The sequence below is a fragment of the Herpailurus yagouaroundi genome, unplaced genomic scaffold, assembly GCF_014898765.1.
Source record: "Herpailurus yagouaroundi ecotype Mexico unplaced genomic scaffold, PumYag 189, whole genome shotgun sequence".
In the NCBI taxonomy this organism is placed as follows: Eukaryota; Metazoa; Chordata; class Mammalia; order Carnivora; family Felidae; genus Herpailurus; species Herpailurus yagouaroundi.
In genome coordinates, this window is record NW_024412420.1 from 2,005,980 (window position 1) to 2,019,202 (window position 13,223).

Below are 13,223 nucleotides of genomic sequence, written 5' to 3' on the forward strand. Positions count from 1 at the left end.
TAAGGATCAACATTATACTCTTTCAAAGTTGCAATGGAGAACCTTTAATGGTAAAAAGAGCTATACCTGAGGACATCTGAAGTCTGATTTGAGTCAAGTGGGTGGGAGTGTTTACTGTGAAGCAGCTCGTCAGATTGCACTGAAGGCACGTGGAGGTGCAAAGAGGCCTAAAAAAACAGGTAATCAGTCAGCCAAATGAAAAAGTTCTGTTGGTTTTACCTTATTTTCCCAAGTTTTCCCAAGGTCTCGTCCTTGATGAAATACATTTTAGACCTATGTAATGAATGGGCACCACTATAAAGATGCTTGTTCTTCTTGTTTAAGTGCATAACTTATATTCAATCTTAATTTTCCTCAGTTCTATTGTTTTTGAGACCACATAATAATGCCTTTAAAAGTTATTTAATAGTTATTTTAAAAGTTAAAGTTATCTATTTTCTGGGTGCCTGGGTGGCTCAGTTGGCTAAGTGGCCAACTCTTGATTTCAGCTCAGGTCATGGTGTCACAGTTCATGGGATCGAGCCCCAAGTCGGGCTCTGCACTGATGGTGCAGAGCCTGCTTGGGATTCTTCCTCTCCCTCTCTTGCTGCCCCTCCTCTGATCGCTTCTCTCTCTCCCTTTCTCTCTCTCAAAATAAACATTAAAAAAATGAAATAAAAAGTAAAAAAGAAAATAAAGTTATTATCTATTTTCTGCATGTAACATGCCTAGATATGTCAAGTAAATGTTTAAGGAAGCACTAAACTGATAAACCTGTCTACAGGTTACACAGAACTTAGACTATGCACATACACCTAGGTCTAGCACTGAAAAAGTCAGCATATGCAAGTATACTACATACAAAGCTACAAATTTTAAATAAAGCTACCTATGGTGGAATTGTAAGCACTCTAATACAGTATATAGAATGCCTTCCTTTGCCCATGCAATTTCATAATGGAGGCTTAGTAACAACTGCCACACCCATTTTGGTATGACAATGAAGAGTGGAAGAAAGGAATGTGGTACTCTTCTTCACATTTCAATTAAAGTAAATCATTTTGTTTATTGAGTCAATATATTAAGTGTGAAAAAACTATGAGAGATGGTGGTATTGACTGCAGAATACTAGCAGACTTCATTCTGTATAAAGTAAAAGGTACTATTTTATATTTAGGTGATCTCTACAACTGCAATAGATGTATAAACTCTTCTAATATATATTCAAGAATATAACCAAAGAAATGTCTTTAACTGCCCATAACTCTTCATTTGTAAGTTATAAACAAGTCTCACATGACAGATCACTACAGATTAAATGAATATAGTCAGTAGCAAAATTACCATTTAATTTCTAAGATAAAAAGATTTTTTAAATCATCTAGGGAATAATCTATTATTTTTCTAAGCAAAGAGAAACACATCGGGTGGTTTTATTGCCTATGGTACAGGAAATAAAATGGAATGTATGAAAATAAAAGGTGAACAAAATTATGGTAAATTATGCCTTACCTGGTAATTCAGACCAGAAGTCCTAATCTTGTTACACTGTATCTGAGGGTGAATGCCCACTTTACACTATCCTCTCTGCAAATAAATATTGAGTAGAAAAGAATCTGGATAGTCCCTTGGACTTTTTGTAAAGTGGTGTTTCCTAAAAAAATGTTCCGTGAAACACTAAGGTCATGAATTATTAACTGGTGTTACACAATTGCTTTCTTGTGTATTAAAGTAAATTTGGGAAATAGTAGGTATACAATGTTATTTGCTGCTATTTTTCAGAGACTTTAATGTGCACATATGTATTATAACAACAAAAGGGGGCAGAAAGCATGTGTAACATTTCCCAAAGGACCAAAAAACCCTTTGTTTTATAGAAACACCAAGGACTACTATTTTGCAGAAACACACTTGGGAATATGTTCTTGTAATGAGATCTATATAGACCACTGTACATATATTGGAAAGAGAGGAAAATTCATATGATAAAACTTTATTACCTTGGCTGACCTTCCTAAATATATCACCTCATTAATAGTCAATTCAGATCAACAGCTGTTGTATTCTTTATGTGCTACAGAAGTTCATTGCTTAATCTCAAATGTCACTGACTCAATGGTATGTTGGCCAAGAGTATCAAGATTTAATAGCAACAGGCTTAAAAGATAGCAAGCCTATTGGTTCAAGTACCCACTAAAAGCATAGTATCCAACTTTTACCCTACAATTAAAAATCAATTGGCAAGAAGTTAGGTTAGTTAGTATGACCTCTGGAATAAAATTGTCAACTTCTGGTGGGCATATATAAGAATAAGTGAATCAGATCTGAATTTCCTATTTTGGAAAAGTAGTAAGCAGCAGCAACAAACTCTGCATAGGGCTTTCAAATCTCATTTTACCATTATATGATGTATCTCAACCTTGTTACAGCACTTGCTAATGAACTTGTTTTGATAAAATAAGTCACTATGGGAGTCTTAGTACTTGAAAATGACTTAATAGTTTTAACACAGCAATTTACACAAAGCTAGAAAAAAATTTTTTAAGGAGGTAGTAAGTGGATCTAAGTATCAAATATTCTTACAAAATTATGAATCCTTTAATCCCCCAAATACTGAGGCATAACAGAAGTACAGTATGATGTAATTCAAAGAATAACCATATAATCATGAAAGGATCCAGACTGTAATCATAGTCTACTAACCAATTTATGACTTTAGACAAATGAGTTTTTCTGAACTTTAATATGCTCACCTAGAAAATGAAAAGTTATTAGATTAAAAGTAATAGACGTTTTCACCCAGCTCTAAACTTCCATATGTGCAGCTGAAAATAATAAGAGCAAGGGTCCCAGAAATATGACTTAAGATTAATTAAAAGTTCAAACTTAGTATCAATTTAAAACGTGGAGCTGTTTCATAATTAGATAACTTCTTTGTGCTCTTGTCATATATTGCAATGCATTTGACCTTAGACACTTCTGTGTTTCTTAAGACTTAAGCCGTCAATTAGTATTATTTAGGAACTGGCATAAAAATGGAAATACCTTAAGAAAAAGGGGACACTGATATTGTGCTTGAGGACATGCTGACCAGAACCAGTCAGGTAAGGGACCCGCTTTGGCAGTTGACACAAAGTAACCAAGGGCCAATGGTTGCTGAAGAATATTAGTTACTTCATCATGAGATTCTGTTGAAAGTAGCCGATCAGTACCCTGACCCTTTAAGAGAGAAAAATTAAAAGTGTGTTAGTTCATTTGATATATACATGGGCACTAGATATACACAATGGCAATCAGTCTCATTATCTTACGATGTCAATTTAGAAAAATACTGAAAGATACTGAAAAAAATCAATTGCTATGTACTTAGTAAGAAGATCATAATTAGTAACAGTACTAAAAGAATGAGCTTTATTTCAAGAGTTTTAAAAGGAAATTAATATGCCAACTGCTTATGCTTGTATCCTTTAGATTAGTCGATGTATTTCTAGATATTTACATTAAGGAAATAGATAAAAAGAAGAAAAAGTGATATGCAGACAAAGGTTCACTGCAACATTACCTATAACAGACCAAAAAAAAGGGGGGGGGATGCATGGGTGGTTCAATCAGTTAAGTATCTGACTCGTGATTTCAGCTCAGGTTATGATCTCATGGTTCACAGGATCGAGCCCCATGTTGGGCTCTGTGCTAACAGTGCAGAGCCTGCCTGAGATTCTCTCTCCCTCTCACTCTGTCCCTCCCCTGCTCTCTCGCATGCACACACTTGCTCTCTCTCAAAATAAACTTAAAAATTTTTCATTAAAAAAAAGAAAAAAAAACTTAAATGTCCAACATTTTGGGAATGACATAACAAATTATGGGAAAACAAGGTTAAAAAAGTTATTATACTTATTTATACATATTGGAAGCTGTAACATAAATACATGTGAAAGGGAATTTGCTACAAGTACATATGGTTTTCTTAAAGTGATGAGATTACTGGTGCTTTTCCATACACACACACACACACACACACACACACACACACACACACACACACACATTTTAATACTCTCACTGTTTTTTTAGTATTTTTTTTTTATTTTTAATTAATCTCTGCACCCTCCTTGGGGCTGAAACTTACAACCCCAAGATCAAAAGTTGCATGCTCTACCAACTGAGCCAGTCAGGTGCCTCAATGATCTTACTTCTTTTTCCAGTTAAAAACAAAAGGAACGGATACAAGGTAAGATGGGGCAAAGATCCTTCCTTATTTTAAAGTCAGGCTCTAAAGAATAAACAAATAGGCAGGTTCTAAACATATGCATACTATTATAATCAAATAAAAACTATATTTAATTTCACTCAAATAAAGATGTTACTCAAATGAAGCCCAATCAGTTTTGAGTTCAAATAGAAGAACAAGACAGCTGCTTCTCAACACTAAACACTAAAAATTAGGATGGAGGGAAGAAGATAGTGTTTTTCCTATTCTTATGAGAAAATTAATATTTCTATTATGTTCCTCCTCACAGCCCTGATACAAATGGCAGATTAGAGCATATACTATAATCCTCAAATAATCTGGTCTAGCCATACCTGATTAGAAGCTATGGTGAGTGGACGAAGGACTAAAGCCAAGAAAACATGAAGTCAGGGACAGCAGAGCCTTAGAGACTCTTTATAATATATAATTCAACATTATCAACAATAGCCAAGCTATGGCAAGAGCCCAAATATCCATCGACTGATGAATGAATAAAGAAGATATGGTACATATACAAAATGGAATATTAGTCATCAAAAAGAATGAAATCTTGCCATTTCCAACGATGTGGATGGAGCTAGACTGTATCATGCTAAGCAAAATAAGTCAGTCAGAGAAAGAGAAATACCATAGGATTTCACTCATATGTGGAATTTAAGAAACAAAACAGATGACGGGGCGCCTGGGTGGCTCAGTGGGTTAAACATCCAACTTCAGCTCAGGTCATGATCTCACAGTTCATGGGTTCAAGCCCTGTATCGGGCTCTGTGCTGACAGCTCAGAGCCTGGAGCCTGCTTCGGATTCTGTATTTCCCTCTCTCTTCAGCCCCTTCCCTGCTTGCACTCTGTCTCTCTCTCTCTCAAAAATAAACATTAAAAAAAAAAAAAAAAGATGAAAATATGGGAGGGGGGAGAAAGAGAGAAAGGGAAACAAACCATAATAGACACTTTTTTTTTAAATAGACTCTTAACAATAGAGAACAAACTGACGGCTGATGGAGGGAGGTGGATGGGGGGGATGGGCTGGATGGGTGATGGGTACACTTGATATGAGGAGCACTATGTGTTGCATGTAAGTGATGAACCACTGAATTCTACTCCTGAAACCAATACTGCACTGTATGTTAACTAGAATTTAAATAAGAATTTGAAGAAAAAATATGCGATTCAGGTATTAACATCTGTAAGACAAAAGTGCATGCAGATACTATAATTCTCACTTCTTGTTAATTTCCAAGGAAAAAATAGTGTTCTATTTATCAATTCGTTACTAAGTTAATGAATGACATTTAGATTAAGTTTTTTAACAGGGTTACCTTGCCAGCATCACCTCCATGGGGGTAATGAGATCCTGGAGAATGTACGGGAGACCCCGTTGGAGATGCAGGAAGAATATTAATGATATCAGGGTCAAGATCATCTCCTGTGTCTAACAAATCAAAGATACCCATTCCATCCGCTCCATCTATATAGGAGAAAGAAAAAAAAAAAAAATTCCATTTTTCACATCCTGTGGTCACTTGCAGAAGAGGGTTAAAATAAATTAATGAATTTTAATCAAAATGGGTTAATTAACATCTATTTAATGCCTACTATGTGATAGGTATTGTTCTAGAAGCCATATAAACAACTATACATTATACACAAGCATGTGGTAGTCTTAATAATGCCCTCCCCCAAAGATGTCCACATCCTAATCCCAGGAATGTGTGAATATGTTACCATAAAGAACTTTGCAGATGTGATCAAGCTAAGGATCTTGAGATGGGGAGATTATTCTGGATTATCCAGGTGGGTCCAATGTAATCACAAGGGTCCTAGTAAGAGGGAGGCAGTAGGGTTAGAGTCAGTGAAGGACGTATGATGATGCTATGCTGCTGCTGCTGCTGAAGATGGAAGACAAGAGGTGCAGGTGGTCTCTAGATGTCGGCAAAGAAACAGATTCTCTCAGAGCCTCCAGACAGAATCAACCTTGCAGACACCCTGACTTTAGCCCACTTAAGACTGATTTCAGACTTTTGACCTCCAGAACTATAAGAAAATAAATGTGTGTTGTTTAAAGATACTAAGCATGTCTTAATTTGTTACAACAGCAACAGTAAAATAATACAAAACAGCATGCTTGGAATGAAAATATATTTAAAATGGGACTATGCACAATTAATACTCTAGTTCTTTATTAAATAAAATACTCAAGTTACTGTAAAACACATTAAAAGAAGAGACTATTAAATACTCCCTACTTGTGACTTTAGAGATGTGCCGTGTTCTAAGGTAATTCAGGGAAACAATGGAATATCATTTATTTTCTCTTCTACTAAAATGTAATCTATTAAGTTCATCTACAAAAGCTATATCCCTACTATGGCAGTTTAAATAAATTACTGTATTATTTTGGCAAATCAATTTATAAAGGAATATAAAATGTGCCACAAAGTCTATTGTCTATGTACAGGTAAACAGCACAGGCAAAAACCTATACAAACATTTTATAATCAATGTTGCCTTTTAAAATAAGTAAATATTTTTGAGACAATTCATAGCACTAGTTCCAGTATCAATAAAGTAGAAGAATGGTTGTATTAGTTTCTTATTGCTACTTTAACCAATTACCACAAACTTTTTTTAATGTTTTATTTATTTTTGAGAGAGTGCAAGTGGGGGAGGGGCAGAGAGGGGGGGACAGAGGATTTGAAGTGGGCTCTGCGCGCTGATAGCTGCAAACCCAATGTGAGGCTTGAACTCATGAACCTCATGATCATGACTGAGCTGAAGTCAGATGCCCAACTGACTGAGCTACCCAGGTGCCCCACCACACACTTAATGACTTAAAAAAACATATCTTAATTCTCTACAGTTCTGGGGGCCAGAAATTCAAAATCAGTTTTACTGGGCTGAAATCAAAGTACTGGTTATTAGGCCAAAATCAAGGTACCAGGAGGTCTATTCTCTTTCTGGAGGCTCTAGGGGAAAGCTTTTCTTGTCTTTTCCAGCATGTAGAACTATATTCCTTGCATTCCTTGGCTCATAGCCCCTTCTTTCATCTTCAAGGTCAGCAGCATAGCATCATTTCTGACTTTGCTTCCCTCTGTTTCCATCACATGGCCTTCTTCTTTTTTGTGTGTAAGCAAACGTCCCTCTGCCTCCTTCTTGTAAAGATACATGTGATTGCATTTAGGGCCCACCTGCATTACCCAGGATAACCTCTTCATCTCAAGATCTTTAACTTAATCACACATGTAAAGTCTTTTATGGTCATATAAAGTAACATTCACAGGTTTCATAAACATTTATAGGATGCAGATAGGTTTGGGGAGGAACTCTTCAGATGAATTAGCCACAATCATCAAGACTTACTTTATATTTGCAAACCTTTAAAGAACAATTCACCTACCATTGTTGGGATTAAAAGCTAAGTCCAAATTTTCAGTGGTATAAGTAGCTGAAGCTACTTGCACAGAAGCAGAAGTAGGGAACACAAGTATATGAGTACATGATGTGTCCTGTGGGGTATTTAGCTGAGATGTCTGCATGTTTAGAGTAGTACTTCTTCCAAATACAGAACCAGTTGACACAGAATCTGAAAAGAGAATTTTTTTTCTTTCAATAATAGAAGAATCAATTTTATGATACTTAGAAGTGCAAGTGCATGAAGAATTAAATCGGATATAAGCTAAGGATAGCTAACCTGGCATAATAACAAAAGAGCCTTGGGGTTCCATTGCTACCAAGCAAGCACTGAGAATGCTGGGAGAGTCTGCAGCAGATATACCACACATTCTACACATGTCCTTGAGCCTTTTACTTAGAGACTGCAAGTTTCGACGACTCAGCAAACTGCTCCAATCTGTGGGTATCAACAGTAAAAATATAACATCCAAAGTAACAGCATTGTTAACACCCTGTAGAACCAAAGTTAAAACATAATGGTTTTTAAGTTACTGCATTCCTCAAATAGGAATCATCATCAAACCAAAAATCTTGCTGACGTTACTCAACATCATACATTTTAATATAGGTCAACATCAACTGATCTGTTAAATAGGGGATGAGCTGCAATAATGGGCAAAAAGAGGAAAAAATGGAAGACAAAAAAAAAGGACAGTAGTAATAACACTGCCATTAAGTCAAAACAAAGTAAAATGTCCTTTCAAAATTGGAATTAGGCCATTTGTGAACTAGATATTTGTGATTCCTCTTTGAAAACAAAACTAGTTTTATAACCTCTGCATTTTATTCAGTACATTTACATAGATGTAGTCTGAACAGTGTATGAATTAACAATCAAAAGCACAATTTTACCTTTCAATTCTCCATGACCAATCCTTCCTAAGCGTCCAATTACAACTCTCCATGGTAATGAGCTCATCTGTACAAGTCCTAAGCACCACTCCCAAAGTTTCTGTAAACCAAACCTTCTAGCAGATCCTTTTTTCCGACGAGCCCTATTGTACAGAATACAAGAGACAATTAAATATTTCTAAAATTCATATGACATTTTAAAAGAGCTCAAATTTGTGAAAAACTGGTCCCTTAATTTTAATGCTTGACACTTTCTACATAGTCCTAAGCAAGAATATACATAAAATCATAGGTTATGCTAGTTTGTGTTTTTATAATACACATTACAATATTTTAATTTTTTTTTAAATGTTTATTTCCGAGACAGAGACAGAACATGAGCGGGAGAGGGGCAGAGCGAGAGGGAGACACAGAATCTGAAGCAGACTCCAGGCCCTGAGCTGTCAGCACAGAGCCTGATGCGGGGCTCGAACTCACAAACCGTGAGATCATGACCTGAGCCGAAGTTGGTCACTCAACCGACTGAGCCACCCAGATGCCCAACACATTAAAATATTTAACTTTTAAAATGAAAAATAGTTCATGAATCATCAAAATTCACCAGAAACACTGCTCTACACCAGAGATTGTCAAACTTTTTCTCTAAAGGGCCAATATACTAAGCTTTGCAGGCCAGGCCATCAAGATTCTGTTGCAACAATAACTGCTGCTGCAGCATGAACGCAGTCCTTCAGAATACCTAACCACACAGTTGTGATCAGATTTGGCCCAAAGGCTGTGGTTTGCTAACCCTTGCTTCATACTTTAAGTTGAAGAATATCAAACAAAACACTATGTTTCTCAGACCAAACAACACTGTTGGGTTTTCTGCATATAAGTCCTTTATTAGGCAAGTACATAACATAAGCACTCTCTGGCTAAGCAATGACTGACTAAGTACTTAACACATAACAAGCATTATGCGCAATTTACATGTTATACCTCATTTCAGCCTAACAACCCTATGAGGCAGATAAAATTATTCTCCCAATTTTACAGAGAAGCTGAAGCTTAGCTGGCTAAAGTAGTTTTCTCAAGATCACATAGCCAGTAAGTGGCAGTGTCGGGATTTGAACCCAGATCTCTAAAACTCTAGAGTTGGACCTTTCTACTTCAGTGAAATGGCAATACTATCTTTGTACTGGAAAGGTGATATTATTCTTTCTCTACTCTTTCTCAACCTTCACAGATAAGCATACTATTTCCAAAGCTCACTAACTTAGCATTTAAAAAAAAAATCAAACTTATGGGGCGCCTGGGTGGCTCAGTTGGTTAAGTGTTTGACTCTGGATTTTAGCTCAGGTCATGATCTCATAGTTCGTGGGTATGAGCCCTGCACTGGGCTCTGCATTGACAGAATGCAGTCTGCTTGGGAATCTCTCTCCCTCTCTCTGCCCCTCCCCGATTTGTGCCCCATCGCTCACTCCCTTTCTCAAAAATAAGTAAATAAACTTAAAATAAATAAATAATAAAAACTGTGTCAAGGAAATAAGGTATGAAGTACTTCTCTAAGGTTTATTAAAAATAGCCAATAAAACATTATAATAATATAAAATTAATGTTTCTATATTTCATTTCTTCAGCATCACTATAATCTAATAGTCATCAAATATTTCTATATATAACCAATTTCTGAACTTAAAGAAACTGAACCTTTATATAATAAAAAAAATAATAAAGGATAGAACCAAACCTCAAAATTTTTTGAAAATTACTTCATGGACTTGCCTTTCAGGTTCTCTTAGTCCATGTTCACTAGCCTTGAAATATATTACTAGAAATGTCTATTAAGTTATAACTTAATATGAGGCTTACCTGTTGTGATCTATTACTTACAACCTTCAGAAATAACTAGCCATGATACCTAATTACTACCAAGAAGAATTCTAAAAAATAAGGCCACCATTTTCAGAAGACACTCCAATATTTAATTTAAAAGGCAAAATTTTCAGTCAACAATTTTAGTAAATGAAGTTAATGCAGTTAATTAGGGACTATATTTTAGATGGCACATGAGAGAAATGTCCTAGGATGCTTTACTAGATTTTTTTTTTTTTTTAATTGCAGAGGCTCTCTCATTCCATGCTTCAAAGTTTTTTAGGCTAAAATCATTGTGTCAAGCCTTATTACGTAGAATTTAGGTACTTTACTCTCTTCTATGTAACAAAAATCAAAATTATTTTCTTTCCATTTTTTTTAATGCTTATTTATTTTTTCAGACAGAGACAGAACATGAGCGGGGGAGGGGCAGAGAGAGAGGGAGACACAGAATCCAAAGCAGGCTCCTGACTCTGAGCTGTTAGCACAGAGCCCGATGCGGGGCTCGATCTCAAACCACGAACCAGGAGATCATGACCTGAGCCGAAGTCTGACACCTCTCAAAATTATTTCTAATACTCCTAAATTATACAATATATTACCTACCAAAAAAAAAAGTGAGTATCACCCACAATTCCAAAACTTAATGATATAACCTTCCAATTTTCTATTTTTCTATTCATTAATAATGAAACATAGCGTGTGTGTGAGAGTATTTTTAAATGGATGATCTAATGATACACTTAAGGAAACAGAAGTACCTATTCGGGACATCGATGTTAATGATACAAGTTTCTAAAAGTTCTCCATATAGATCTGTGCAAGATGCAAGAATCCATCTTTGATCATGTGATAAACAGTAGCCCACGAAAAGAACATTGTATTTCTGTCCAGCTTCTCCAAATGTTTCTCCTAGCTCTGTCTGTTTATCCTTCACTGGAGCCAGAATAAAAGGTGGTGTATAAAGTCGAATACACTCTGGTCTCTGTAAAATAAAAAATTAAGGTACTATTGGTACTATGCAATCCTAAAAATCTTTTACTGAAAATGTGTTATCTCTATTCAATTATAAGATAATTGGAAAATGAGAAATAAACAGAGGATTGTACTTAGTTTTGTATAAAATCATAAAATATATAATCATTCAATAATTTTGGTCACAGAAAACATACTTACATCAGGACTTTTAAGAGCAGTTTCCATGGCTAAACCTGGACCAAAGCCAGTCAATGTTTTCACGTTGGTTGATGTTGGAAGTGGTCTCCGACACTGGGTAAAGGCCGAAAAAGCCAGGGATTTTAAATGCTGGGTATATATTTGTCTATCTTCGTGCTTCACAGGTTGCAACAGGTACTGACAAGGAACAATCTAAGAATTATAAGCAAATATTACAAAGTTAAACTTGTAAAAATAAAAATAAAAAGAACTGTGGGTCTAAATCTCTAAAAACTTTTACCAGAAAATTTAAATAAAACCTAATTAGAACTATAAGAATTATATTTTATTACATAGGTTTTTAATAATTTTACTAACAGGTTATATAAAAACTTTAAAATTTCTACACAGCAGTTATATTAATACTGCCATTGATTAGTTCTGTTATAGTCTATAAAGAAATAATTCAAAATATCTGTAAAAAAGTTAATATCATTATTTACTACTTTTACTTGAAATCTGTCTTATTTAGAATTCTAGTTTATATAGGCCCATACTCTAGGGGTGTCTGGGTGGCTCAGTCGGTTAGGTGTCCGACTTTGGCTCAGGTCATGATCTCGTGGTTCATGAGTTTGAGCCCCACGTTGGGTCTGTGCTGACAGCTCTGAGCCTGGAGCCTGCTTCAGATTCTGTGTCTCCCTCTCTCTCAACAAAATAAACGTAAAAAAAAAAAATATATATATATATAGGCCCATGCTCTAGTCTTCTATTTAAGCATATGAATTTAAATATTACTTTATAAAAGCAACACAAGAGAAATATTTAATGTACTTAAATGCAATCTTTTTATCCTCTATTAATGTGATATGACTGTAAAATTTATCTTCATAAACTCCTGAAGATTTCTATCATAATATCACTTAAAGTAAAATATAATAGAACCTGTTTTTTTTGTTTTTTTTTTTTAATTTTTTTTTCAATGTTTATTTATTTTTTGGGACAGAGAGAGACAGAGCATGAACAGGGGAGGGGCAGAGAGAGAGGGAGACACAGAATCGGAAACAGGCTCCAGGCTCTGAGCCATCAGCCCAGAGCCCGACGCGGGGCTCGAACTCACGGACCGCGAGATCGTGACCTGGCTGAAGTCGGACGCTTAACCGACTGCGCCACCCAGGCGCCCCAATAGAACCTGGTTTTTAAAAAAATTAATTTGGATACAGAATAGTATTTTTGAAACTTCTATCTACATCAAATTGTTTTATATAAATTTAATTTGCAACATTTACCATTCTTACCTGTACAGAAACAGTACTCTTAATATGAGGAGGAAGAGTCTGGACCATTTCCAGGAAGCATCGAAGTAGCCCCAAAGTCCATACATTAGAAGAATTAGTGCTCTCGTCTTTATTTTCATAGGTAAAAGGATCAATTATATAAACGACGATTGCAGGTGGATAAGTGATTGCATGTGAATCACCATCTGTGGGGATGCCCACTTTATCCCGATCCATCGTGCTAAAATTTAAGGTAGAAATATATAGTTAGGAAAAAAAGTTGTACTGTACCTTTTTTGAGGTAGTATCAAAAGCAGGTTCTTTCCCCTCTCCCCGCCCCAAGGAGAAAAGAGTAGTTTATTAGGAAACGTAACACAGGATTACAGAGAATACATGTTGTGTGATAT

At 35.6% G+C, this 13,223-nt stretch overlaps 1 protein-coding gene across 2 annotated transcripts in view; it reads right to left on the reverse strand.

Annotated features, from left to right (window-relative positions):
- The window catches only part of MED13 (mediator complex subunit 13), a 111,244-nt gene that overhangs the window by 4,326 nt on the left and 93,695 nt on the right, over positions 1-13,223 (reverse strand). Inside the window, exons 21-30 of one of the 2 annotated variants that reach the window (XR_005797433.1) lie at positions 12,838-13,057; positions 11,564-11,755; positions 11,149-11,372; positions 8,531-8,673; positions 7,917-8,075; positions 7,623-7,808; positions 5,545-5,693; positions 3,025-3,198; positions 1,492-1,566; positions 65-167 (exon numbers count right to left, since the gene is read on the reverse strand). Coding sequence is in view for 1 of the 2 variants with exons in the window: in XM_040496929.1 (XP_040352863.1) it covers positions 67-167; positions 3,025-3,198; positions 5,545-5,693; positions 7,623-7,808; positions 7,917-8,075; positions 8,531-8,673; positions 11,149-11,372; positions 11,564-11,755; positions 12,838-13,057 (1,548 nt within the window). In the remaining variant the exon portion in view is untranslated. Of the gene's footprint in view, positions 1-64; positions 168-1,491; positions 1,567-3,024; positions 3,199-5,544; positions 5,694-7,622; positions 7,809-7,916; positions 8,076-8,530; positions 8,674-11,148; positions 11,373-11,563; positions 11,756-12,837; positions 13,058-13,223 lie in introns of those variants that run through there. The other variant, XM_040496929.1, reaches the window with a different exon arrangement.